The following is a 25,771-nucleotide window of genomic DNA, read 5'->3' as shown; positions in this document are numbered from 1 at the left end:
TTCTCCTCGACCCTCCTCTCCTGCCCGTCTGGCGGCATATTACTGCTACATTATCTACTTTAAGAGTGGAAATATCATTTGTTTGCCGTGGTGAACAAGCTTAATGTCGCGAAGGAGCTATAACAGCCTTGCAAGTAGGAGACGAATATCACGATTTGTCGCCGACGACGATGTCTTTACGTGCGTAGTTGTATGTCCTGTTCTGTGCACATGTGGCTGATATATGGTTAAGTTATGCTCTCCGAGTATCGTGAGTCGTCTATATCAGGTTAACTTGGGAGAACATACTTAGTCAATGATTTTAAGTTTCCTAAGCTATCTCATGCAGCCTAAGGCTGTCGATACGAACGCAACGCCAGATACAGAAACACGGGAAAGAGAACATACGACCACGCGTATATCAGATGCTATCTCTAATTCCATCTTTTCTATCGGTGATCTCTTCAAGGACGTCACCCGGGATGGCCACAAGAGCGTCAAGTTCCCCGAGAAGTTACTGAAGGTCCTGGAGACCAGGCTAGCAAGCATTGCAATGGGAAAAGATTCTGCGTAAGTCAGCGTTGACTTTTCTACGTGGTCGCAGCTTAATATACTACTAGCTATTCTGACCAACTCATTCGACGCACATTCGCCGCATTTTATGGCACATCCACTACAGATCAGTTCCGACGGCAGATGAAAGAGAACCGCAAGATTGAAGAACTCATCCTCATGTTTGCTACAACTGCAACAGGGGTGCTCAAACGCGACCTCTCGCTAGCGGGTGATACGTGGAAGCTCGAGCTAAATAAACATATTGGCATGTTCGTGCGAATGCTTCGCGAATGTCTCCGGACTGTCGGCCACGTATCTCAAGAACTTACCGCACGCCTTGACATGTATGCTGCGAAGTTGGCACCGTCTCCCACACCAACAGACTCTGGTTACGACACTGCATCAACAACGAGCAGGCGGAACGAATCAGTCTCTTCAACCCCGAATCTCGGGCTGAGCATGAACGTCATGGACATGGACATGGTGAAATCCGTTGCCAGCCTATTTGGCTCCTCATTACAGGATGTGCAAAGGGAGATCTACCAAATGAAGCACTTCTGCACGGAGAAAGCAGCCATGCTCGATCTTAAGGTGTGATCACATCTTTTCTTGAAGATCATCTCTGTTTACGCTATATATAGACTTGCCTGAAAAACCTCAATGCTGGAGAGGCATTCCCCGGTCGACGTGAAGACTTTGAAACCGATGAAGCATGGAATCACTGGCGAACGACTGAGCTTTCACAATTGCAGCAACTCATGGTCATTATGGTTCAATTCAACCCAGAACTCGCAAAGTCCGCACCATCTGAAGCACTGCCTTCCATGACACCGACAGGCGCACGCCCAGGCTCTGTCTATTCCGCATCCCCGGCTGGCCCGTCGTCGCGACATGGATCCATCAGCAGTCGACGCTCTGTCGCGCTCGTTGGCAGCGGCGCCGGTTCACTTGACCTCGTTGCCGAGCAGATTGATGGTGACGACGAGATAGAAGCTGGCGGTAATTTCACTTACATTCCACCAAATCCGAAACGCTACTACAGACGCCTGCTCGAGCTGTGTATCGAATCCGATCTCGACGCAATGGCCAACTTGCCGGAAGATCAAGAGGTCTCGCTTGGTATCTTATCACCAAAGCATATCGATTTGATCAATGAATGCGCTCTGAGATGGCGAATAGGCCAATCTTATCGTGTTGCATGCTTCATGGACGTCATCAAGGCCAAGTATGAGCGTGGGGAGGTGCCACTGGAGTGCATCCCAGAAGGGTTGCAGATGATCTTAAAGGCGATGCATGACATTGACATAGGGCTATGGCCGAAGGCAGATGTAAGTAATCACTTAGTTCATCCGTAACATAACCTAATATGTTCCTTAGTTGGATTATCTTGCCGAAGTGGCTGAAGGCCTTTTCAACATCTTCATTGCCGCCATTTATCACACACTGGATGTGCTCCTGGGGCTCAAACCCTCCGAAATTGCCCCATACCTCAACATACTCGATACATTACAGGAATCTGGGCTTCTCGCTCTATCTAACGTTGATGTAGCTGCGCAAGCAGAGCCATTACGCGAAAAGGTCCGAGAAGTTGCAGAGCAAGCATACCTTGAGAAATCGAAGGAACTTTTCTCTGCGCCCGGAGTGAATCGTGCTCTGCCGTTGCTGCTCACTACAGACACTCTCGAGAAAAATGCCAAACTGCTTGACAAGAGATTCCCGGAGCCGCTTATCGGACATATCGACATCGTCGGACTTGTGACAGAGGTACAAGTACCGATGTTCCTCGGTGATCTCGAAGCGAACCGCAAACGACTGCTCGAGTCTTCGACTAACGGTCCGACTCCTGATGTACCAATCGAGGATATCTTCACTCTGTTCCGAAGGGCGAAGATGATCCTAGAGATGCATCAAGCATTCTGCCCGAAGTATGAGTTGTCGTTATATGCGCGTCGATATATTCACTGAAATACTCTTGACAGCGCACAATTGAGATTCGATCTTGTGTCATTCTTCGAACCCTATGTGCAACAATGGCTTCTCACCGTTGATAATAAGACCTTACAATGGGTACAAGGCGTGAGTGTAGGAAATGCTTTATTTAGTTCTGGTCTGACTGATGTTTGCATAGGCAATTGCGGCCGACAAGGTACCTGCCTCAATCATGGAGCTTTATCCAGTCACTAACCTTTTGGCTAGTTCGAAGCGTCCGACGCCGGCGGACATAGTTCATCTATTGTCGACCTCTTTGACTCCATTCGCAGCCCAATTGACTTCCTGAAGGACCTAGAGTGGATCGACGAGTACCAAGAAGCTCGATTCTTCACAACATTGTCCAAGGTATCTCCATCGTGTTCCAGCTTATGCATATACTCAAAGGACTATTACAGACCATCAGCAAAGCCATCGAACAATACTGCAGAAACGTCGAAGAGCTGTTCATGACCGAGATGTTCCCGCGTCCAAGCGAACACCTCCAACCGCAAAAGCAATCGGCCTGGCTCGAGCGTGCGAGACAACTAGCTCAACTAACGGGAGAGAAGAAAGTCATTCCATTCAACTTCCAACCAACGTCTTGCGTCAAGCTTAATAATATAGACGCTGCACGTCGCCTCTTGGACGGCATTTACTCACATATTGATGCTGACCGTATCACCGAGACGTTGCAGCGTCTTCCGCCGCCGGTACCGGACAAGGAAGAGCGACCTCGTTTCCTGTTCACTATAAAAATCGTAATTGCTGAGGGCTTGATACCACTTGATAGCAGTCCGTCGTCGAAGCTAGATACGTTCGTGACGCTCAGCGATGAGAACGGGAACAGACTGGCGAAGACGCGGACGATTTACGAGACACTGAATCCTCGATGTAAGTACGCATATATCCTATATCGAAGCGAGGCTAACGCGCTTCACAGGGGATGAAACTTTCGACATATCCGTTGAGAAGCCGTTATGGCTTATGATTAGCGTCCGTGATCGCGCACTCATTGGGAAACACGACACCGTCGGTCGCGCGTACCTCTGCTTGGATCCTCGACGCTTCGGTGACTTCCTCGCCCACGATCTATGGCATGATCTCGACTCAGCTGGACGAATCCTCCTTCGTATCAGCATGGAAGGCGAGAAAGATGATATCCAATTCTACTTTGGCCGAGCTTTCCGTTCGCTCAAGCGTTGCGAGGGCGACATGGTCCGGATTTTCATCGACAAGGTATGATCGGTTTGGTTCTTGGCCTATATTTTGCTCTGTCTCAGACTTGGTGTTTTTCAGATGTCACCCTTCATCTCGCAGTCGCTGTCACGAGCCGTGCTAAAGAGTCTCGTCAAGACCGGGACTGGCCTAGACTACACCAAAGCACTCGAAAATGTATCTGCGCTCTACCGAAGCGCACTAGGTCCAAGTGCAAGCGAAGTGCAGATTCCTCTCCCACAATCCGAGAAACCAAGAATCAAGCCAGAACAATTAACGGACTACGAAATCGAGCAGGCCATTACGCCACTCTTTGACTATCTTGAGGGGAACCTGCAGACCCTAAACACGTACCTATCTGAGGAGACGAAAGAGATGGTGATGACACGTCTGTGGAAGGAGATACTGGCAGTGATTGAGCGCTTGCTCGTACCACCATTGTCGGACGTACCAAGCGATATGAAGCCACTCTCAGACAAGGAGGTCGATATTGTTTTCAAATGGCTCAAGTTCCTGAGGGACTTCTTCTATATCGGTGGGGAAGGCATACCACTAGAAACGCTACAGAACCAGAAATACCGTGATGTTGTCTCAATCCGGCTTTACTACGACTGGAGCACGTAAGTTCCATTTAGTCTTATTGTTTCAAGCATTCGGGCTTACTCACGCTACACTTCCTTAGCGACGCGCTGATGGAGGAATGTGTTCGGATGCAACAACAACAAATGCAGAGGGCGCCGACGGTGAAGAAGCGCGCTAAAACGGTGTATTCTCAGCGGAACCTTGGTACAATCAAGGATAGGAAACGGGAAAAGCGTGAGCAGGGGGAGGTGACGAATGGCGAGATCATTATGCGGATCTTGCGTATGCGGTAAGTGCCCATCACAAACTTAGATGATTGCAATAATATCTTATGCTCTATGAAGGCCGGGAACAAGCGAGTTTATCGGGCAGCAGATGCAGATCATGGCAAGAATGCAGGCTGAGCAGGAGAAGCGGGTGCAGGAGCGGAATCGAAGGGACCTAGGAAGGCCGAGGCAACTGCAGCATCAGCAACTCGATATCCCACCCGTTCCTGCTCTGCCCTCGTAATGGTCCGACCTCTTGAGCCTTTTCTTTTCTTTTTACCATCCGTTTTGTATTTGCTTCCGACCGAACATTTGGATGATGATACCTTATTTTGAGATCCGTTACCCTCCCATGTCGATACTTACCTGTAATTTGACTTGATACTCTCACGCTATGTAGTCCGGTTGTAAGTTCCTCTCTCCCTGTATGGCATGATTTCGCGATACTTTTCCTTACAAGAAAAAAAAGGAACAACAACGGGATGAAAATACAATAAGGATCGGTGCGTGACTTGCGTGACTCGGCCGCGTGGTTGCATGAGTGTTGCAAGTGCAAGCCTTTTGTTCTCGAGCCACGGCCCAGCGGACGCGAAAGTACAACGTGTTGGGACAATGCTGGGGCCAGGATGGTCAGAAAAGTGGCCCCTACTTAACCTCAACATGCGCGTTTTCGCCTCCATACTCTCTCCATTCTTCCCCGCCGCCTCTCTACCTACCTTCCGCCTCTCCTTCAACCTTTTCTCTCCCCCTTACTTCGTGTTTTGGTGCAGGTCCACCTTAGATCTTGGTCTTCAGCCATACTTGCCTACTTGAAGCTTTTTACACGTGTACAATTGGATTGTGTTGTTGATTTCAAGTGATTAAGAGATGTTGCCTCCGCGTGCCTGTAAGCAAAATAGTTTTATATTTTATCTGTATCAAATTGCTGATTGGACTGGATTACAATCATCTATACAGACATCTTCATCGGACTCAATGTCATCCGCGTATTGAGTATCATCGGGCTCATCCTGGTGTTCTCGAGTAGTATCCTTGTAATGGTCGACGACATCAAAGCCGTTAACCGGTTTGTGTCTGCCGCACAAACCACAGGATCCAACTCAACTGTGACGGATAGTATGTTGGACTGCGATTACATCGAGTGCGTATCTCGTATCTCTTTATCATTCTCCCATCATAGTCTAGTCTCCTCTATTCTTATTAAGGAGATAGACAAGAATAGAAAAGGAACCGTCACTAACTCACCTATTCCACGTTTTAGGGGAAGCACGGTGCCCAACCAGCCTGCAGGTGTATTCTGGGCAGTCGTCAATCGCCTCATGATTATCTTCCAAGTCGTCATCCTCTTCCTCTCCGAAATCGGCTGGCCGTACAAATTCTTCGATCGATTCTTCCCTGTCCTCGGAACGAACTTTGGACTGGGTGCTATTGGGTTATTCCAGTGCTTCATTGGCGCCGCAGTGCTCTCCCATCATGTAGACGACTTCGCACTCGTCTCGGCATTTTTCTTGTTCGCGATTGGATGCCTTAATATCTTGATCGTAAGTATATCCATCTATTTTTATCTTTCTAAAAACAAACAAACTGGTAACACGCCGTCTAACGCCTCTTTTAATAGGGATTGATCTTCCGCGAGAAAGGCAAAGCCAAACGCTCGATCACAAGCTGGCGGGCCGAGAAGAAGAAAGGTATCCTCCCGATGGTCACAGATAGAATAGGCGAACGCGCCGGCCCGCTTCGACCCATGTTCACAGGCCAACCACCGTCCTTCCTGAGCAATCACCTTACGGGCAACTCGCACCCGGATAACTCTAGTGAGATCACGCTTACTGACGAAAAGCGTGGCTATGGCTGGGGTAGACAAGCAGAGAAGAAACTTGCTGGTGCTAAGGGTATGTATCAATCTGCATTTATTCACCGTGTGGTGATACTGACGTGTTCTGTCTTTTGTTCATGCAGGTATTTTGATTTCAAAACCGGTAGAAGCGCTCCCGCCATATGGCCCCGGTGCACGCCCCGCAGCACCTTCGTTGTCCTCGAGGTACACAACAGAGGACGAGCATGCTCAACCACAGGCGCAGATGCCGCAGCCACAGGCTGAGTCCCCAGATGAAGCGCAACAGCCTCAGTTCCAATCGAGTCACGAGAGACTCTAGGGCTAGATGCCTTTTATCTATTCGCGCTTGCGTTTCTGCCTGATGTTATGACAACAGATGCATCTTGCACTCACGAAAAAAGTCAATCCTATCATGCAGGACAGCATACTGTACAGTACCTAAAGACCAACGATTCCGCACCTTTTTTGCCCCTTCACTAACTACTATACTCCCTTTTGTGCTTATTTGGCATCGCTCCTCTTCTGCCTTCTTGTTTAACATAACTATTTGCAATACGTGCCCACTCTGCCCACTCTCGCATTGCACGAAGTTGGTGAGTGGTGGCATAGTGTTCTAATAATAGTATGTTCTATTAAAATAAAATATTCACGATCCTTATCCTTCCTCACTTTCTTTCCCTCATCACATCATGGACAGATCTGGGATTGTCTTGCACTTTTTTTCTTTTCTGTCTGCATGACGTAGTATCAGAATTCTGTATTGCTACACTCGTACTGTGGTAGCTAACTCGCATAGGCCTAGAGCTTGTTGTATTGTAGACAAGTGGTTGTTGTTTTGAAGAAATAAATGTGTATGCTGCAATATTGATTTAATTCGAGTCTTCGGAAACAGTCGATGAATATCTTTAGTATATATACAACGCAAGAAATCTTTATTTAAATCTGTATTATTTTCTATGAGGATGAACCAACATCAAGGTAATTTAGTTTAAGCGTGTCAAAGTAAATAACAGTAAATAGCTAAACATGTGTATTACATAATTAAAAGACATTCTCACGAGTACAAAGTTTGCCGACCAGGCTCTCAGCTCTGCAAGACGGTGTCTATATGCCGAACCTTTCGCTCCTGAGTATAAACTCTGCCCTGGTTACATGAAAATCAAATTTGGGGTGCATTATGTGCGACATCCGCCCGTGCACGATCAAACACCGAGACGGTGAAGACACCGAATAGCCCCACTCAGACAGCCATGCGTATCTATTTTTTCCCTGCCAAGGCACAGGCAATACTAACTGTACCCATAAGAGTACTTGTGGCGGCAAGCTACTGGACAAGGATCAGTCGGCCTGTGCTGAATTGTTGCGATGTGTCCATGCACATTGACAGATGTCTGATAAATAACTTTGGAAAATTCACAATTCTGGCAATTTTTCCGACATCCATTGTGCCCACGAGGCACTGCTGGTCTGACTATAGATGCTACTATAACACCTGAGTCCATACAAGGAGCATCCCTACCGTTCTCCTACTGTACCAAACCTTATACAGTATTCAAATGGGCCCCGACGTGGTTATAGACCGTTCAACCACAGCTTACAAGGCAATTACAGGTTGGGCAGGATACTCACTCTCGCGTGCAATGTTACTAAATTAGCCCCATTTTCCTGCGATTAGTATCGTGCACTACCTTTCATTGGTATTATATTAGTGAGTAGAGTCGTTATTCTTTTTCAGCTCCTTCTGACACGGGTGTGTAGTTTCACACTTAGATAAAGAGGTTCGTTTTTGCCAGATGTTTTTGATCAATAATGCACCTAATAACGCTAGAAATTAGGTTGAATATATATGGGTATGTAGCCCGATGATCAAGCATCGACCTTGACTTGACTTTTGACAGAATAAACAATGGACGGCTGGGAAAGTCATGTATTTGCTCGTGGGTTCACCTTTAAATTAATCAGGAAGTGACCTCAAACTGCAGAACAGGCTCGATACTCCGGTGCTGTTTATTTGATGTCAGTCTTGAAGCCCGAGATCATAGCACGCGCTGAGTATGACACATTCCAGCTTGGCCTGCATAGGCACTATGGGCCTTGGTTGGGATAAAAACCTAATCATCGCGTCGCAGGTGAGCCCCTATTTTCTCTTTTTTTCTCAATCAATCTCACACTCCACTAGGAGAAAGATGTCATAGGCTTATTTGTAACTTCTTGTCAGTGGAGCCAACTTTCCAAAACGTTTTAGCAAATTCAAAATCAGTGGAATTGCCCTAGGTTTATACGGTCAAATATATGTCGGAACAGGACCGTTGGTTATAACGTTGGCAGAAGGTAATCTCTTTTCCAGAATATCCTTATGTGACGTTTTCAGAAATAGGCCACATTTTTATCACAGTTATACTCATGATGCGAGTGTATGCATTGTACGGGGGACCGAGGAAAATGCTGGTCGCTTTTATCACCTTAACATGTGTTCTTGTCGGGTTTGATATCTGGCAGTTGTTATTTTCTCTCGGTCAGAATTTCCATTCACTACCATGCACTGATTTATGTGGACTTATCTCATTAAACCTCTGCTTTAAGGACTCTTCGGAATTGGAATAGCACCTTTCCGATTTGTTTTGGCGAAAGGTGATGTCGGATGCGTATTCGCACCCTCCATGTCTGGCATTGCATGGACAGTAACCTCCTTCATCGAGCTGTTTCTATTCCTTTTGGTGCTCTGGAAGGTTGTTAAAATGAAGAGGGCCGACGTTCCGATGCACATTCTAGGAGGTGGTCAATCAAAGACCCAGGACATCACCGGACTAATGGCAAGAGACTCCGTTGCATATTTTGTAATGTAAGCCTTTCGATTCTTTCTTCGCGCAAGGACCGGAAATTGATTAGCCTTCAAGAATATTCTGTGTCTGTATTTTCGGTGCAATTGCAGAGTTTCTAGCAAACCGTCATCATATTACAGTAAGTTGTTCATGGGCTGTTTAGGGAAGCACCGTCAACTCTTCCCCTAGAACCGCAATATGTTGTCCTTCCTCGGCTACAATCTACATGCGTACCTACTGGTCGCGATAACAATTATGACAATCCTCACATCAAAGATGCTTATCAACCTTCGAGCAGAGTATTATGGTCCAGACACATTGGTTTCCATACAGGATAGCCAACTGACGTGGAACGCCTATAGTACAACAATCTCCGAACAGCAAAGCAACAGTACTCTCATTGAATAACATGTTCATTTGACAATTTCATATAACGGCAACAGCGTCGGATTGCTAGTAGACAGAATATCATACACTAGAAGAATATAATATACAGTATATTCCTTCTAAGATCACTTGATATAGTACTTAATAACTTAGTTGAATTGTTTGGATGTGTAAATATATATATTCGTTATACGATTGCCATCTTACTATCACATTTTGCACAATTGTCGGTTACAATAGACCAAAATAATCTGAGCATGTCTATATATGATAAGTGATTACAAGGCATTCTCACGATTACAGAAATATAGACCAGCAATTACAGGTTGCCAAAAACACTTGCTCTTTACTATACACTCTATATTGGCCACATGAAACTCGACCTTAAACTTAGATGTTTCCTATGTAAGTCCGATCATACAACATCAAAACACTGAGATGGTGAAGTAATAGACCAGCTCTATTAATAAGTACTAGTGTTTGTATTTATCTGATTCTGCCGAGTGGCACGGAATGCTAATAGTATCCACTAGAAGTACTCCGGCTGGGAGTACCACTACCATAAATCATTATAGCCCGTATGGAATCACCACGAACGGCCATGAGCATTAATGCCTACCCCTAGATAGCTAAAGTGAATCCACGCGTCTGACAAATTTTCTGATATTGATCATGTCTATGTATGATCACAGCCGGTCTAACTATAGATGCCGCTATAAGTATAACAGTCGGCTCAATACGTAGAACTTTCCCTGGATAGTCTCCCATTCAGATGAATCCCGACGAGGTTATAGACAATTCAACAACAGCTTACAAGGCAATTACAGGTTAGGCAATATATCTTTCCCTTTGCACCAGTGTTGCTAAATGGTCTCAATTTCCACGGTCAGTCTCATGCACTACCCTTCACTTGTATTATGTTGGTAGGTAGTGTCAGTACTTTTTTTCCCCCATTCCATTTAATGCCTGCATGAAGTTTCGCACTTAGGTGAAGAGGTTCGTTCTATCAGATACCCTTGTCCGTTTCCTCTGACGATTTAATGAAATAGGTCGAATACATATGGGTATGTAGCTCGACAGTCACACATCGATCTTGACTTTGACTCGTGATAGAGTAAACGATGGACGACTGGGAAAGTTATGTACTTGCTCGTAGGTTCACTTATTGATACCATCAAGAAGTGACCTCAAACTGCAGAACAGGCTCGATACTCCGGTGCTGTCTATTTAACGTTAGTTTGGAAGCCCAGTGTCATAGCATGCGCTGAGTGTGACACACTCTAGCTTGGCCTGCATAGGCACTATGGGCCTTGGTTGGGATAAAAACCCAATTATTGCATTGCAGGTAAGCCCTCATTTTCCCTTTTCTCTCAATCAATCTCACACTCCACTAGGAGAAAGATGTCATAGGTTTATTTTTCACTTCCTGTCAGTGGATCCATTTTCAGAACAGCAATTTAACAAACTCAAAATCATTGGACCTGCCTTAGGTATATACGGTCAAATATATGTTGGAACAGGACCATTGGTGATAACTTTGGCTGAAGGTAAGTTAGGTAACCTCTCATTCAGACTATTTTGCAACATTCCAAGACACAGACTACATTTTTCTCACAGTTATACTTATGATGAGAGTGTATGCATTGTACAGGGGACCGAGAAAAATGCTGGCTGCTTTTATCATGCTAACATGTGTACTTGTTGGGTTTGATATATGGCAGTTGTTATTTTCTCTCGGTAAGATTTTCTATTCACTAACGTGCACTGACCTATGTGGACTTATCTCATTAAACCTCTGCTTTAAGGACTCTTCGAAATTGGAATAGTGCCTTTCCGATTTGTCTTGGCAAAAGATGCCATCGGATGCGTATTTGCGCCTTCTATGCCTGACATTGCTTGGACAGTGACCTCCACTGTCGAGTTGTCTCTATTCGTTTTGGTGCTCTGGAAGGTTGTTAAAATGAAGAAGGCCAACGTTCTGATATACATTTTAAGAAATGTTCAGCCAAATACACCGGACATTACTGGACTAATGGCAAGAGATTCCATTTTATACTTTGCCATGTAAGTATTTCAAGTCTTCCTTTGCACATTAATTAGAAACCCACAATCTCTCAAGAATACTCTTTGTCTGTATCTTCGGGGCTATTGCAGAATTTCTAACAGTCCGTCACCATATTACAGTGAGTCAAGCCTAGCTAATCGTTTATTAGATGACTTATCACTGCAATATTTCTACCAGGACAAAAGTTTACTATTCTTCCTCGGCTACAACCTGCATGCATACTTACTGATCGTTATTACAATTATGACCATCCTGACGTCAAAGATGCTTATCAACCTTCGAGCAGAGTATTATTGCCCAAATGGATTGGTTGTGACTGAGTTGAGTCAGCTGGCTTGGAATGTCCGGAGCACAGCAATTTCTGGGCAGCAAGGTGGCAACACTCTCACTGATTAACCTTTCGTTGACAGTTTTCCCCACTGGTAGACTGCATTTTTGTGCATGAGTGGAGTAGAATATCATATGCAAGATACACATTCGAAAATTGGTTATGTAATACAGTATTCACAGCAATGCTCACTGTTTGAAATGTCTCAAGTTCTTGTTCAAGATTATTCCACTTCAGCAACACTATAATAATATTAATATTGTTTTTCAAGCTGTTCCCCATGATCTGTAGTCGGGTTTTCACAATTCTTCTCTATAATAATTACTGTTGAATTTATTAGCATTCATGATTACTAATGTTTCCCACAGTTATAGTACTCCGAGACCCATACATGTGCCTGAAATGAGCGCAGTGCTGGGCACTGAATACTCCCTTGGCACGCTCTCTCAGCTATTTACACCCCATCGCTCCCACACAGACTGCGCGTTCCCACTCGTTTCTCCTATAAACCCGCATCTCTCTCACAAGGCCGCCATGGTCATCATTCTCGACGAAAAGCAGATGCCTCCTGCACCTCCTGCACCTCCTGCACCGCCCCCGTACGCCGCCGCTGACCGTCCGCCGGCGCCTCCCTTCTCCGAAAATGGACAGCAACTTCCAGCATTAAATCGCCCTCCTGCGACGTTTGAGGCATTGCCGCCACATCTAGTGTTGTACATTACGCAATTGACTTTGAAACCGCGGAAGGGAAGAGCGGAAGTAGAGTATACGCGGAAGGTGTTGTATTGGATGACAGTTTGTCTAAGGATGGTTAATCGATCGTTCTATATTGGTACGCAGCGACCTTCTATGCACCGACGTTGTTAAGTGCTAATGAGATGATGAATGCGTAGCTTGCATGCATGTGTTACGATCGACTTATCTTCCAGCATACCTATCTATGATCAAGCCACCGTACACTTCGGATCCGTTCCCGTTATCTACTCCTGAAGCCGGTCCTTCTAGCGTGGCAACTTCGTCAAGTTCAACAATGATGTCACCTGTCAACTCTGTACAACGGGAAACCCAGGTATTGGATCTGTTTCTGACTGCAAAAGTTAGGGAAGACGTATGGGCGGATGAGTCAGAACTCCATCTGGAGGTACGTATGATACCAATATCACTTGGCTGATACATAACGTCTCTTCTCACCGTGATTCCCGGCACCTGTGCATCTGCGCCGCAGCGAGAAGAAGCCTTCCTAGATCTTTTCTCGGTCCTACAACCGCGGGCGCGACTAGAAGACCTCGTGCGTACATACGGGTCCGCAGCAGGTGTCATCTCTGTCAGTTCAAGCACAGGAAACACCATCATCGCCTCCGGTCCATGTCCTACCTCCTCACCTATTTCACCTACATTCCCATCCGTATCCGTTCCATCCGCCGCTCGTCCTACTCAGCAATCTCATCCTCATACGCCCACTTCTTCTTCAGCTCCTAATACAACTCCTACACCGTATCCATACCCATTTCCTCGTGCGCGCGGTCAGATGCTTGTCACCCGGCGTGTACCATTCTCATCCTTAACCTGTTCATTCGGACCGCGGAGTGTAGGACTGGTGTTAACAACGAAGAGTGGGAGACGGACGATCGTCGAAGTCCCACGTGCAAGGGAGGAAAAATTAGAAGTCGCTGCGAAGAGACTTGTGAAAGGGTTAGAAGGATGGGTCCAGGAGAATTATACCACCAGTAGCGGAGGGTGACTTGGACAATATGAAATTTTGTTGATTATATTTATTTATCGTTGAAAGTATGTTGCAAATTGGATACTCAATTTATGCAGCAGTCTGCATATATGCACTTTACTTTTCTCTTTAATTTTGCATCAGGCACAAATCTCATTTATAAAGTAGTAGTACATGTGTAGTCATGTCCTTACATTGAGCTTCGCTCTGCACTGATATTAAATTCGGAGTTAAAAAATGCACTGTACTTCCCATTATCAAATCACTACAAGTCCTATTAAATTTTAACAAAGTTAAGCAGCATTATGTGCACATTCCACGTTTTTTCATCCATGACCAGCAAATCAGCAGCAATATTGACATTCCATAAGATATAGTAAAGATAAACAATGGTTCAATGTCCAGAGGCATATCATGTAATTCCAGTTCTAATACTAGTCTATAAACACAGTAATCAAAGTACTATACACGTATGTACTTCTCCTCTCCTGAGAGCTGCAGGCATGCAAGATTGTCATTGGAGTATTCATTCCACGACTCTATCAACAGTCTCTGCATTATCAGCACTCTGCACTTCATCTGCAATCTGTACACCAGACAGCTCAGCAAACTGGATGTCCCAAGAAAGCTCAGTTGCAATTATCCAAACCAGACCATAATACTCTGCCTGAAGGTTGATGAGCATCTTCGGAGCAAGGATTGTCATAATTGTTATCACGATTGTTTGGTATGCATTTGACTCCAATGCTGTGTCTTCAAAGAAGACCACAATGCTGTAACTTAAATGGACACCACTCTAGGAAAAGAGGGCTGAGAATCATACAATGACCAGGTATAGAGTTGACTCACGTTATCCAATCCTTCAGAAGTAAAATATATAATGGTAGGAAGAAGACAACACAATATTATCCTAGTTGATGGTCAGTTGAAATCCAACACAAGAAATACAGATGATAAAATACATACACAGCAAAATATACAATAGAGTCTCTTGCCATTAATGTCATAACATCCTGTGCCTTTAGTGGACCATGTCCTGAGATACGCATTGGTAGCTTGGTCTTCCTCATTTGTAAACTCTTCCACTGGCAGAGAACCGGAAGGAAGAGAAGCAGTTCGACAAAAGAAGTCACTACCCATCCAATGCTAGAAACAGGCATTGCATCAAAGCAACCCAAGGGATCACCTCGAGTGCCAAAGGACTCCGAAAGGCTATAACCCATGTCCAAAGTAGCTTGAGTGATAGACTCGAAGGTACTGCTCATCAGAACCTAGTGTACAACAATAAAAAAAATCTCCTACTGAGATCAAACGTGAGTTGTAGAATATTGAACCTGATCAGAAGTACTGTGAGCATAATAAATCCGATCAACAGTTTCCTCGTTGCTCCGAACAATGCATAGACACGCATCATGAGTATGACTAGCCAAATGAAATCATCAGCATGCAACATAGCATAGACTAGCCTGAGTGAGAGGATCACCTTCAGCCAGCAATATTATCATGGTTCCCAATCCAGTATACAAATGGCCAGATAAACCTAGAATTTACATAGTAGAGTGGTTCCTTAAGCTTTGTTGATACCTACTCAATCAATGGCATTCCTCACACGAATAAAAGAGGTATCCTGTATTGCTGTCCAACTGGAAGAACATGAGAGAAATGACAAGGAAGTAGAAAGTGTAGTTTACCTTGGAGCCCACAGTCAGGATGTACTGAATCCAAATAGGAAAAGTATTCCATCCGATGTTGACTGTGCCTAAGGATGCTAAACTATGGCATACGGTAGTAAACACAGATTATGCATTTGGATTCTGAGACTTACATCAAAAAGACCGAGCCAAGGTATCTTGTCTGTTCTTCAATTTGAGGCAAATTTCCCAAATAAGATAGTAGTGAAAACGTACAAGCAAATACACCACTTTCCCAGCTGTCCAGCGTTTGCACTGCAAGCAGTCAGTTCTGGTAAAACCATTTAATCCTCAGATAGCTCACCCATATATATTCAACCTAATTCCCGATGTCTTAGCTGGAGCAGGTAGATGTAGATAATGAAACAGACCTCTTTGTCTAAGTGTAAGACTATGGACATGAGCTAGAAGCAAGTACACAGAGCTACTAACACAGCTTACTAGAGTAATACAAATGGAAAGTAGTGCATGAGACTGTGTACAATCGAATCAAGCCATTTAAGCAATACTCAATGTATAATGAAATATACTCAGCTAACCTGTAATTGACTTGAAGATGGTTGCCGGAAGTGCAGCAGTGGCTTCAAATGAGGAGTAAGACATGAGTAGAGAGAAAGATTTTGTTATGATGGCTGTGAAATTATATGCTTGGTGGCATTTATAGTCAGGCTGGAGTGCAAGTTCTGTGCAACCATCTTGATTATCATGTGGAACCCCTGTCCTGCTCTGTATAAGGGAGATTGTAAAGATGCAATGTTCTCAGGCTAAAAAAAACAAAAGATGCTTACTGTATTTACACTCTTAGAATATAATCAGTGGCAGATGGATTACATTGACCAGTCAATCAGGATTCAGCATACTACAAGAAGACCAATACAACATATCAACACACATGCTTCAGCTTGATGTTGTCTTGACATTGTGCTGAATCACATGCAGCTAGTGACAACAACAGATAGAGATGAACTAGTTGCTGAGATGTTGATTCAAGGTGATACTTGGGTACTGTGTAGCTTGTACGTATGTGTTACAATCGAGTTGCTACGGCCACCTAGTATACTTGCCTACAATCTTGTTGCTGCACGTTTAGGATCCGTTTCCGTTACCCATTTTCAGTGCAGGTCCTTTTGTTATTGCAAAAACTTCAAGCTCGATTATGATATCACTTATAAATTCTGTACAACACGAGACACAAGTACCGGATCTCGCCTGCCCGTGAAAGTAAGGAAAGCATCAACTCAGAAGTAAGAAGAGGTCTTCCCTAAACTTGTCCACAGTGTTACAACATCACGTGTAACTAGGAGATGTTGTGCGTGCCCGTTGGACCGCAACAGGCATCATCTCTAGCACTTCAAGCAAAGGAAACACTGCCTTCACCTCTGGTCAATGTGCTTCCCTTCGTCTTCTTTTCCTTCATTCCCATCTATATCCCTTCTCTGTATTGCCAACTCCATATCTCAATCAAACTCTCATTGTGTTTCTTCTTCAACCTCTTTCCTGTGCTCGCAGTGCGCTCCGTATCCCTACCCATTTCCTACACACATATGCAGGTGTTCGTCACTCGACAGGTACCCTTCACATTCCTGATCTTTCATTCAGACCACAGAGTGTGGGATCGGTATTAACAACGAAGAGTGAAAGACGGACGATCGTCGAAAATCGACATGCAACGAAGGAAAAGTAAACCATCGTTGCGAGACAGCCGTGAAATGGGCAGAAGGATACGTTCTGGAGAAGGGCTGATGTAGAGTATGCGCAGAAAATGTTATACTGGATGGCAGTCTTTCTAAGGACAGTTCATCGAACGTCATACATTGGTGCGCAGCGACCTTCCTCGCATCGATGTTATTCAGGTGCTAATGAGATGACGATCATATAGCTTGTATGCATGTATTACGCTCGACTTATCTTCCCGCATACTTATACATGGTCAAGCCACCATACAGGTCGGATCCATTCCCCCTTATCTACTCCAGGAGCTGATCCGTCTAGCGTTGCGACTTCGTCAAGCTCTGATGTCACTGGTCAATCCCGTACAGCGGGAGGTCCAAGTGCTAGATCTGTTTCTAACTGCGAAAGTTAGGGAAGATGTATGGGTGAATGAGTCAGATTTATATCTGGAGGTACGTATGATACGGTTAGCATGACAATTGGATGATGCCTAACATCACTTCTAACCGTGATTTCCGACACCCACGCATCTACACCGCAACGAGAAGAAGCTTTCCTATATCTCTTCTCAGTTCCCCAACCACGGGCACAGCTAGAAGACCTCGTGCGTGCATACGGGTCCGCAGCAGGTGTCATCTCCGTCAGTTCGAGCACAGGAAATACCATCATCGCCTCCGGCTCATGTCCTTCCTCCTCACCCATCTCACCCACACCCCTATCCATATCCGTTCCCTCCGCCGCTCGTCCCACTCCGCAATCCCATCCTCATATGCCCACTTCTTCAACTTTTACTACAACTCCCACACCGTACCCCTACCCATTTCCTCGTGCACGCGTTCAGGTGCTCGTCGCTCGACGCGTACCATTCTCATCTATAACCCGTTCATTCAGACCATGCAGTGTAGGATTGATGTTAACGATGATCAGCGGGGGACGGACCTATCGAAGTCTGGTGTGCAAGGGCGGAGAGATTAGAAAATGCTACTAGCAGCGGAGGATGACTTGGTCAAAATAGAGACTTAGTTACATCCAATTACCTCTGAACTGCAAATGATTTTGTAATACTTTATAAGGCAGATTTGTATATATACACTTTAATATTTATGTTCATCCTTCAATTCTTAAAAATATGATAATCCACTTCCATGGCATTGAAGAGACAGTACAATACTTCTCATGCACATTTAGTATCACAGATTTGATTTATAGCAAGCTTTAACAACACTCTGAAATTCTCATCCATCAATCTGTGACCAAATTATTCCACAAATACAATAAAAGACAGGTCCCTCTTCTACAGATGCACCACATTATAAAGGACTAGCATGATCCATATAAGAAACCACACTTCTCCTAGCTATTGTAAACATACAACATTAGCAGTTGGACCTCACTCTATAACATTATTGGCAGCTTGCAGGCTGGAAAGTTTGGGCATCCCAGGAAAGCTCAGTTGCAATTATCCCTACTGGGCCATAATACTCTGCACGAAGGTTTATGAGCATTTTCGGAGCTAGTGTTGTCATGACTGTTATCACGATTGTATGGTACGCGTTCGGACCGAAGAAGTGGAAAGCGAAGCTTAGTGCATGCTGCGTGAAAGAGATTGAAAGAAATGTTATGAAGAACATTCTGTCCACTCACGGCACCCACAGCACGCTCAGCGATAAATACAAGAATAGCACCGAGAAGACAGACAGAGAATATTCTAGGTGGTAACTAATTCATTAATAAGAGGATAAAATGGACAATGGAACACCTACGTGATGAAGTACACTATGGAGTCTCTTGCCATTAACGCGATGATGCCCCGTGTGTTTGACAGGTTGGCTCTTGAGAAGTGCATCGGGATCTTGGTCCTTCTCAGTTGGACGGCCTTCCAAAGAACCATAAAGAACAGAAACAGTTCGATGAAAGAAGTCACAGTCCATGCAACACCGGACATAAAATTTGTTCCTATGCATCCGGCACCTTTTGGTGGAAAAGGGGAACGAGCTCTTTCATCAACGTCCCATAAATCTTGAGTAACAGATTTAATGAGAGGTTTTTCAAGATCTTGTGCATGCTAAAAAATGAAATTCCCTACCAAGGTTCAATGTGGCTTGTAGAATGTTGAATACAAAGAGGAATAACGTCAATGTAACGAAAGTAATTAGCAGCTTTCTTGTTGCCCCGAATAATGCATATACACGCATCATTAGGATGACTACATAGAGGAAATCATTGCTGATTTAATTAATGACAGAATCTACTGAGCAAGCAGCTCACCTTCAGCCAGCAACATTACCATTGGTGCCAATCCAGTATACAGACGACCGTATAAACCTTGAGTAGAACATTCAGTTCATCAGAAAGTTACTGAACATCAGTTTCTTTCTCTCACATGAACGAAATAGGAATCCTATAACACCATTTCTCTGGCAGAGTATGAGAGCTGTAGCAGAGGGAGGAATAGAAGTTTACCTTGGTACGAATAAGAAGAGTGCTATCCCATCCAAGCACAACTGTGCCTAATGAAGCCAAACTACAGTATGTTGTTGTTAACATGATCTTGTACTTGACTTGGAGGCTCACATCAAGAAAACAGAGCCAAGGTATCTGGTCTAGTTCCTAGTTTGAGGTAGACTTACTGTTGCAAATATAGATGAAGCTTACAAGCACATAGATGATTTTCCCAGCTGTCCAACGTTCCGACTAGAAAGGGTTAGATTCCTAAAAGCTTATTGAGTCAAAATTCACTTGCCCATATATATTGTACCTAGTATAGTATTATGCAACTTGTAAAAGATAAAGCAGATAAGGTCAGATAGTAAAACAAACCTCTTCATCTAAGTGTGAAACTACAGACATGACTCAGAGCTGGATCAAATTGTGAAAGAATAGTAACACTACTCACTGATATAATACAAGTGAAATGTAGTGCATGATACTGTCCATAACAGATTGGATCATTTCAGTAACACTGACCACAAAGGAACAAATACATCAGCTAACCTGTAGTTGACTTGAAGGCTGTTACAGAATGAAAAAGATATGGACTCATTTGTGCAGGACACTAGTACAGAATGTCCTTGTGATGAGTCGAGTGCAAAGTTATATACTCTCGACATTTGTTGCTGAACTGAATTTGATATATTAATACTATGGGTACTAAAGTAACTATCAGATCTGTGGATTGGACGTTGGTGACCCAAAGTACTGAGTAAGATACATTTTGATAAATAAGTGATCCAATTCTGACTTGAATGGTTTGTCGTACAGTATCTCTGTACATCATAGTTACGGCCACCTCTTTTATCACACAAATCCTCCAGAAAATAAACAAGGTATCCAACTATGAATCTGCCCAACTTTGCCCTTACTTTGGGTTGTTAACCTGCATGATATAGTGCAGGCTGTACATACCTGTGTGCATTGTTGCTATCAACATACATCAATCATCAGTTGCTTAATTTCAATCTATCAATCTATGTAGAGAAGATGCCTTGACATGAAAACTTCAGAACTCTAGTATAGTACTACAGAAGGATGGAAGCGAAGAAGACATGCTGTCTTAGTTTTTGAATTTTTGTACAAGCACTTGCCAGAATGAAGATTAGTTGATAAGAATTATCACGTAATATTCTCTTGCACGCTTGCTGCCACCCAGAAATGCGACGTCAAAATCGTCAAACGACACAATGACTAGGCGGACGGCTGCGCGGAACTCGTCTTTTATAGAAGGGTGCTTGTGAGCTAATCATAGCGCAGTGCGGAAGACTGATTCCGCGGTCATCCGTTTTGTCAGCGGTCGCTACGTGAGACCGACTTGAGCTGCGCAGCGTGTGGGATCAATTGCGGCGCAGTGGTCACCGTAGTCCTTGCCACAAGTACAATTTACATCGAACGACGGTAACATCCCCGTCTGGTAGCTCTCGCTTTCTATCCAGCGCGCTGATTGCGACTGTTAGCAGAGGACTTCGTCAGGCTTGCCCCTGTGACTGGCACAGAGCGTTCATCGAGCACAGCGTCGTAACACCGGGAAACGACGGCCTGACAATCCCAAATCCACCTTTTCATCAACAGTACCAACGATGGTTGTTCTTACTGAGAAGGATATTGTCCCTCCACCACCTTACTTTGCTATCGAGAACGACGACACTCACCCTTCATCGAAGCTCTACTCTACTTCTGCTCGAGCAATCTCCCGATCCACTTCTTCGGTGGCCCTTGCCTCGTCCTCGTCTCAATCGCACCTTGGCAGAAGACCGCGGAAAACAGCTCCGTCGCTGCCATCTCACGTCCTGCTTCTTATCGTCTATTCTACGCTTCCTCGACTGGGAGAGTACAGATATAAATTCGTCGTTGAAAATGGCATAAGGACGAAAGTGCAAGAGAGGGAGAGGGAAAGTAACGAGGAATTTGCTGTCAGAACGACAAGAACACTTTACTGGATGGCATTTTGCTTGAGAAGTGTCAGTAGGGGATTCTATCTTGGTACGTATCCCACGTACACTCTCTCCCTGCTTCTTTAATACTGATAAATAAATCTGATTTGGTCATATTTGATAGCTGCAATGCATATACTAAGGTCGACGTTCCTACCGCATTACATGCAACGCGTCCGTCCGCCTTATTCGTCTGATCCGTTCCCGCATACATCACTGTCTTCACATCGTCCTGGCGATCCCTCAAGTGCAAGGTCGGGTGCACATGGAACACAAACATCTATATCAGTTGTCAGCTCCATGCAATGCGAGTCTGAGGTTAGCTTTTGTCTTCCTTTGTTTCCATCATCGTCCCTTCTTTTGTTGCAATTTTTTGATTTTATTTATTGATTTTGATTCATTCCAGGTACTCGACAGGTACATTCTCCACCAACTGCACGAAGACGTCTTCGCAGACGACTCGAGCCTAAATCTCGCTCATCCTGAGAGACTTCGCGATCTATTTGACTTCATGCAGCCCCGAGCAAGATTGATGGACCTTGTACGCATGTACGGGGTTGGTGCAGGATTGATCAGTTTATCGGATTCGGACGCCGACGCTGAGATCGAGTCTGCCATCGGAACGGCAAGTTTCATGGCAGATACCCGCGAGAACGAATGTCGAAAGGGCAGCTCACTGACAGGGATGAACCTCAAGGCAAAGATGGCTCGATCAACGTCCACACTCACGCTCGTCAATTCTCCGCCTTCTCCAAGCCCGTCCTCTACTTCATACGCGAAGAGTTACACTTACTCTCCTCCTTCCTTACGTATACCAAGTTCCTCGATCCGTCAACAACAAAGAAGGAAGAAGATCCCATATCCCGCTCTACGCATCTTCTTCTCTCCTAGACAAGTTGGACTTATCTATACTGCCCCTCCTTCGAATATTGGGACTTCCACGCGGGCAAGTACGAGTGCGCCAAGAACGATCGTTAACCTTGCTCGTACACGCGAAGAATCGTTAGAGAGGTCTGCGAGTCGATTGGTGATGGGGTTGAAGGCTTGGATGGAGGGTCATGCGTGACCAGATGCGACTTTTTTCTTATGGAGTTTTCAAGTTTAATTGTTAAATTTGCATGTTGTGCTTTGTTATTGTTTTATTTTGCTGTATACATGTGTAGGAAAGTATCGTTTTTGTTTTAGAGGATGAATAAACGTGGACACTTTTGAATCTTCTCTCTTTCATTGTTCGTCACCAGTTAGATGGCGTATAGTAAACAGACACTAAGCACGTGCAAATACCATGACTCCACAAATATTCATATTCAAATTTAATCTTGACTTCCATAGCCTTTGATCACAACATCTTTTCTTTTCAATATCTATCAACATTTACACTCCAAATGCACCAAATCCATGCATTTAACGGATCGTCTCCAACAGCGCCCTGTATTTCTCTCAATGTCTCTATCAATATTACACTCCAATGCAATGCACCAAAAGCATGCGTTGGGTGGATCGCTATTAACGACGTCCATTGGTAAGGGCAAGAAGAATTGCAAATTTCATTAACTCTTATAACTCCACGACTGATTTATGATGAAGAATATCTCTCTATCGATGTTTACCTTGAAGTACGATGGCTGATACTACAGAATGGAATGAGATACTTTTACACCAGGCGCACTTGATGACCACACTCAAGTCAACCATGGGTTAGCTTTTGTTCCTTTGTTCATAATGTCATTATTTATGAATTGATTCAACACGTTCGTGAATTGTCTTTCGCACAGCTTTCCATGTATATTACACTAGTAAGCTGTATCTACCTCTGTCAATAACCTCATCCAGCTCATGTTTTCAGTCTCAAATCTAGATGATGAGGTTTGTTTGGATTGCTGTGTATATGTGTCTGCCTAACCTAACACAACAGTCAACTAGGTTGAATACATTTGGGTGTACAGTCTTATCATCAGGCAGTTGTTGTGGGATTGACAGTCTGTAGAGCAAGTGATGGATGGCTAGGAAAGTCATGCATCTGCTTGTATGTTGTCCATCTCCCAAAATAAAAGGAAGTCATCATAAACTGCAGAGCAGACAAGATACCTCGGTCTGGATTTTTCAGCGTGAGTCTAGACTCCGAGAACGCAGTCTCTGCTGACAAAAATGTGCTGAAGATTGGCCGCCATAGGCACAACCCATTTCAGATGGGATGGTGAGGACTCCCTATTCGTCAAGGTAACCTCCCATAACTTTCCGCTATCAATCTTATACACTGTCAGGTTAATAGCATACTCGAATTTGTTGGGAATGCATGTGAGTGAAGACCATGAATTATTCGGCCTCAATGAAAGTCAGAATACCATTCTAGGTGTATCCAATCATCTGTATACAGGATTGGGAACAGTAATTATATTACTGGCCGAAGGTGATCTTTACACCCGGAGTATTCTATTCTGTATTGTTTGTTACTGATTTCATTTGCAGTCATACTGATGATGTGTGTTTACGCGTTATTTGGAGCGAGCAGAAGGATGTTAATTTCATTCATTGCATTGACATTACTTCTGCTTGGGTTCAATATTTTGCAACGCGCAATCAAGCTCGGTATGCATCTTCATTCGTTATCCTGCCCCAGGCTCTGAGTTATAATCCGTTACGTCGTAGAATCCTGGGACTTTAGCACAAATCCTGTTGAAACCCAGACAGCAACAGGTATTGACTGTCTTTTCGAGCCTCATACGTCTGGTATCGCATGGACGGTGACTTCTTTCGTTGAACTACTCTTGTTCCTTCTGGTTCTCGGGAAGACTGCGCGAATGAGGAATGATAAATCCCCAATATGCATATCAAGAGGTGGTTCACCAAATACACGAGATATTACCTCATTAATGGCGAGAGATTCTATTGGATACTTCGCCATGAATGCGTTATATTTGTCAATTTTTATCATGCTCATTATTGACGACCGATGGATCAGAATATTCTTTGTTTGTCTCATCGGGGCGATTTTGGTATTTGCTGCGGAAGAAAAGGCCTCCGTGAGTGACCCTACTGCTACTCATTATCCGTTAACCAAAGCTTTTACCAGAATCCACGTTCCTTTATTTTCGCCTACTTTTGTTCAAACGCGTACCAAGCAAGCGCAATAACGATCATGTCAATCCTCGCACCAAAGATGTTCATCAGTTTACGTGCAGAGTGCTATGGTTCAGTCGGGATAATTGCGACAGAGCTTTCTTGGAATGCTCAGGCCATGGATTACCCTAATTTACAGTCCACTGCCGATGCTACAGGATAAAATGTCTCGTTAAAGATTCGACGCAGAAGGTAAATTGAGGAAATAGGTTGACTCGATGTTCCGATACAGAGAATTTTATATTAGGAGAACTTGATGGCTGTCTGCAAGTCGATATATCTGCCCGAATACTGTGGAGAGAATTAAAGCCTGTTGTCGTTCTCCGAACCCGTCGAAGTCTGTATATCCACAATCCCCCTTGCTGTGATTACCCAGTAATACACATACTCCGATTTTCCCGACACTTAGGCACTGGTCCTCGTTTGATCCGTCCGAGTATTTCGGATTCTGTTTCCTGCACTAGTTCTTCAATTCAGCTACGCATATACTCTGGTTTACAAGACACTTTGGCACCAATTCTTTGTTTGAACCGTCCGAATATTCCGGATTCTGTTTCCTGAGTTAGTCCTGACCTCTTGCTTTTGGCCGGCTGATGCCTACTTTCTCGTGTGTATAAATACAGTGAAACTTGGGACTATATCTACAACAACCAAGACAAAGATGCAATTCTCAACTACTTTTCTCTATGCTTGCCTTGCAGTCAGCTCAGTTTCTGCATCACTCGTCACCAGACAATTCCAGAGCCTCCCAGGTAAAGTACAATCTTCTACTAAATGTCCTCTGTCTGTAATTTAAACTCACTTTGAACTCACCGATTTTTCTATTCTACACTGCTACACTGAGTAGCATGTGCTCAGTCTTGTGTAACGAATGCAATCTCTGGTACTGGATGTGCAACGACGGATATTGCATGCCTCTGTGGCAGCAGCTCGTTCATTAGTAGCGTCACGTCGTGTCATCACGAAAAAGTCGCAACAAATGTATTTAATAATAGCAAAAGTAATCTAATAAAATGATTTCATAAGCATTACATTCTAAAATAATACTTATATTTTACTTGTAATGTAATTATAATGATTGTATATAAATGTAAGAAATATACAAAGTTTCTATTAAACTACAAACATGTTT

The 25,771-nt window shown here is 44.2% G+C and overlaps 8 protein-coding genes across 8 annotated transcripts; 6 read left to right on the top strand and 2 right to left on the bottom strand.

Annotated features, from left to right (window-relative positions):
• Window positions 1-22: 22 nt before the first annotated feature.
• On the top strand, window positions 23-4,990 carry FOMMEDRAFT_120474 (uncharacterized protein). The gene is made up of 14 exons (XM_007264918.1): window positions 23-180; window positions 233-250; window positions 307-549; window positions 600-1,125; window positions 1,176-1,862; window positions 1,912-2,459; window positions 2,514-2,610; window positions 2,663-2,680; window positions 2,731-2,871; window positions 2,922-3,396; window positions 3,446-3,741; window positions 3,802-4,340; window positions 4,403-4,591; window positions 4,647-4,990. Exons 1-14 carry the CDS (start codon window positions 104-106, stop codon window positions 4,810-4,812), a joined length of 4,020 nt encoding a protein of 1,339 aa, XP_007264980.1. The 5' UTR covers window positions 23-103; the 3' UTR covers window positions 4,813-4,990.
• Window positions 4,991-5,435: 445 nt separating this feature from the next.
• FOMMEDRAFT_58262 (uncharacterized protein) lies at window positions 5,436-6,574 on the top strand (the record flags this gene model as incomplete). Its single annotated transcript, XM_007264917.1, has 5 exons — window positions 5,436-5,454; window positions 5,526-5,709; window positions 5,830-6,109; window positions 6,187-6,460; window positions 6,528-6,574. Coding segments are annotated over 5 exons (804 nt in total), but the record flags the coding sequence as incomplete, so codon positions are not given.
• Window positions 6,575-12,560: 5,986 nt separating this feature from the next.
• Window positions 12,561-13,936, top strand: FOMMEDRAFT_18807 (uncharacterized protein). Its single transcript, XM_007264916.1, has 3 exons — window positions 12,561-12,839; window positions 12,901-13,148; window positions 13,233-13,936. The coding sequence occupies exons 1-3, from the start codon at window positions 12,569-12,571 to the stop codon at window positions 13,746-13,748; spliced, it is 1,035 nt and encodes a 344-aa protein (XP_007264978.1). The 5' UTR covers window positions 12,561-12,568; the 3' UTR covers window positions 13,749-13,936.
• Window positions 13,937-14,256: 320 nt separating this feature from the next.
• FOMMEDRAFT_154411 (uncharacterized protein) lies at window positions 14,257-14,995 on the bottom strand (the record flags this gene model as incomplete). The annotated part of the gene is made up of 3 exons (XM_007264915.1): window positions 14,257-14,526; window positions 14,580-14,640; window positions 14,697-14,995. The coding sequence occupies 3 exons, from the start codon at window positions 14,993-14,995 to the stop codon at window positions 14,257-14,259; spliced, it is 630 nt and encodes a 209-aa protein (XP_007264977.1).
• A 2,441-nt stretch (window positions 14,996-17,436) lies between these two features.
• Window positions 17,437-18,093, top strand: FOMMEDRAFT_154410 (uncharacterized protein; the record flags this gene model as incomplete). Its single annotated transcript, XM_007264914.1, has 3 exons — window positions 17,437-17,544; window positions 17,685-17,973; window positions 18,020-18,093. The coding sequence occupies 3 exons, from the start codon at window positions 17,437-17,439 to the stop codon at window positions 18,091-18,093; spliced, it is 471 nt and encodes a 156-aa protein (XP_007264976.1).
• Window positions 18,094-18,495: 402 nt separating this feature from the next.
• On the bottom strand, window positions 18,496-19,023 carry FOMMEDRAFT_154409 (uncharacterized protein; the record flags this gene model as incomplete). The annotated part of the gene is made up of 3 exons (XM_007264913.1): window positions 18,496-18,684; window positions 18,737-18,811; window positions 18,856-19,023. 3 exons carry the CDS (start codon window positions 19,021-19,023, stop codon window positions 18,496-18,498), a joined length of 432 nt encoding a protein of 143 aa, XP_007264975.1.
• Window positions 19,024-20,903: 1,880 nt separating this feature from the next.
• On the top strand, window positions 20,904-22,717 carry FOMMEDRAFT_166819 (uncharacterized protein). The gene is made up of 3 exons (XM_007264912.1): window positions 20,904-21,568; window positions 21,644-21,837; window positions 21,926-22,717. The coding sequence occupies exons 1-3, from the start codon at window positions 21,166-21,168 to the stop codon at window positions 22,583-22,585; spliced, it is 1,257 nt and encodes a 418-aa protein (XP_007264974.1). The 5' UTR covers window positions 20,904-21,165; the 3' UTR covers window positions 22,586-22,717.
• A 1,318-nt stretch (window positions 22,718-24,035) lies between these two features.
• On the top strand, window positions 24,036-24,802 carry FOMMEDRAFT_154407 (uncharacterized protein; the record flags this gene model as incomplete). Its single annotated transcript, XM_007264911.1, has 3 exons — window positions 24,036-24,108; window positions 24,169-24,542; window positions 24,593-24,802. 3 exons carry the CDS (start codon window positions 24,036-24,038, stop codon window positions 24,800-24,802), a joined length of 657 nt encoding a protein of 218 aa, XP_007264973.1.
• Between the last annotated feature and the right edge of the window lie 969 nt (window positions 24,803-25,771).

This window comes from Fomitiporia mediterranea, assembly GCF_000271605.1.
Source record: "Fomitiporia mediterranea MF3/22 unplaced genomic scaffold FOMMEscaffold_4, whole genome shotgun sequence".
In the NCBI taxonomy this organism is placed as follows: domain Eukaryota; kingdom Fungi; phylum Basidiomycota; class Agaricomycetes; order Hymenochaetales; family Hymenochaetaceae; genus Fomitiporia; species Fomitiporia mediterranea.
This window is presented reverse-complemented; position numbering and strand designations above follow the sequence as displayed.

What these genes read in the sequence shown, in the direction of transcription:
- FOMMEDRAFT_18807 (XM_007264916.1), top strand. Translation starts at nt 12,569, where the DNA reads ATGCCTCCTGCACCTCCTGCACCTCCTGCACCGCCCCCGTACGCCGCC. An exon ending in TAATCGATCGTTCTATATTG is followed by an intron (nt 12,840 to 12,900) that starts GTACGCAGCGAC and finishes ATGAATGCGTAG; the next exon opens with CTTGCATGCATGTGTTACGA. An exon ending in AGTCAGAACTCCATCTGGAG is followed by an intron (nt 13,149 to 13,232) that starts GTACGTATGATA and finishes TCTGCGCCGCAG; the next exon opens with CGAGAAGAAGCCTTCCTAGA.
- FOMMEDRAFT_120474 (XM_007264918.1), top strand. Translation starts at nt 104, where the DNA reads ATGTCGCGAAGGAGCTATAACAGCCTTGCAAGTAGGAGACGAATATCA. An exon ending in GGCTATGGCCGAAGGCAGAT is followed by an intron (nt 1,863 to 1,911) that starts GTAAGTAATCAC and finishes TATGTTCCTTAG; the next exon opens with TTGGATTATCTTGCCGAAGT. An exon ending in TCCGGATTTTCATCGACAAG is followed by an intron (nt 3,742 to 3,801) that starts GTATGATCGGTT and finishes GGTGTTTTTCAG; the next exon opens with ATGTCACCCTTCATCTCGCA.
- FOMMEDRAFT_166819 (XM_007264912.1), top strand. Translation starts at nt 21,166, where the DNA reads ATGGTTGTTCTTACTGAGAAGGATATTGTCCCTCCACCACCTTACTTT. An exon ending in CAGTAGGGGATTCTATCTTG is followed by an intron (nt 21,569 to 21,643) that starts GTACGTATCCCA and finishes CATATTTGATAG; the next exon opens with CTGCAATGCATATACTAAGG. An exon ending in CCATGCAATGCGAGTCTGAG is followed by an intron (nt 21,838 to 21,925) that starts GTTAGCTTTTGT and finishes GATTCATTCCAG; the next exon opens with GTACTCGACAGGTACATTCT.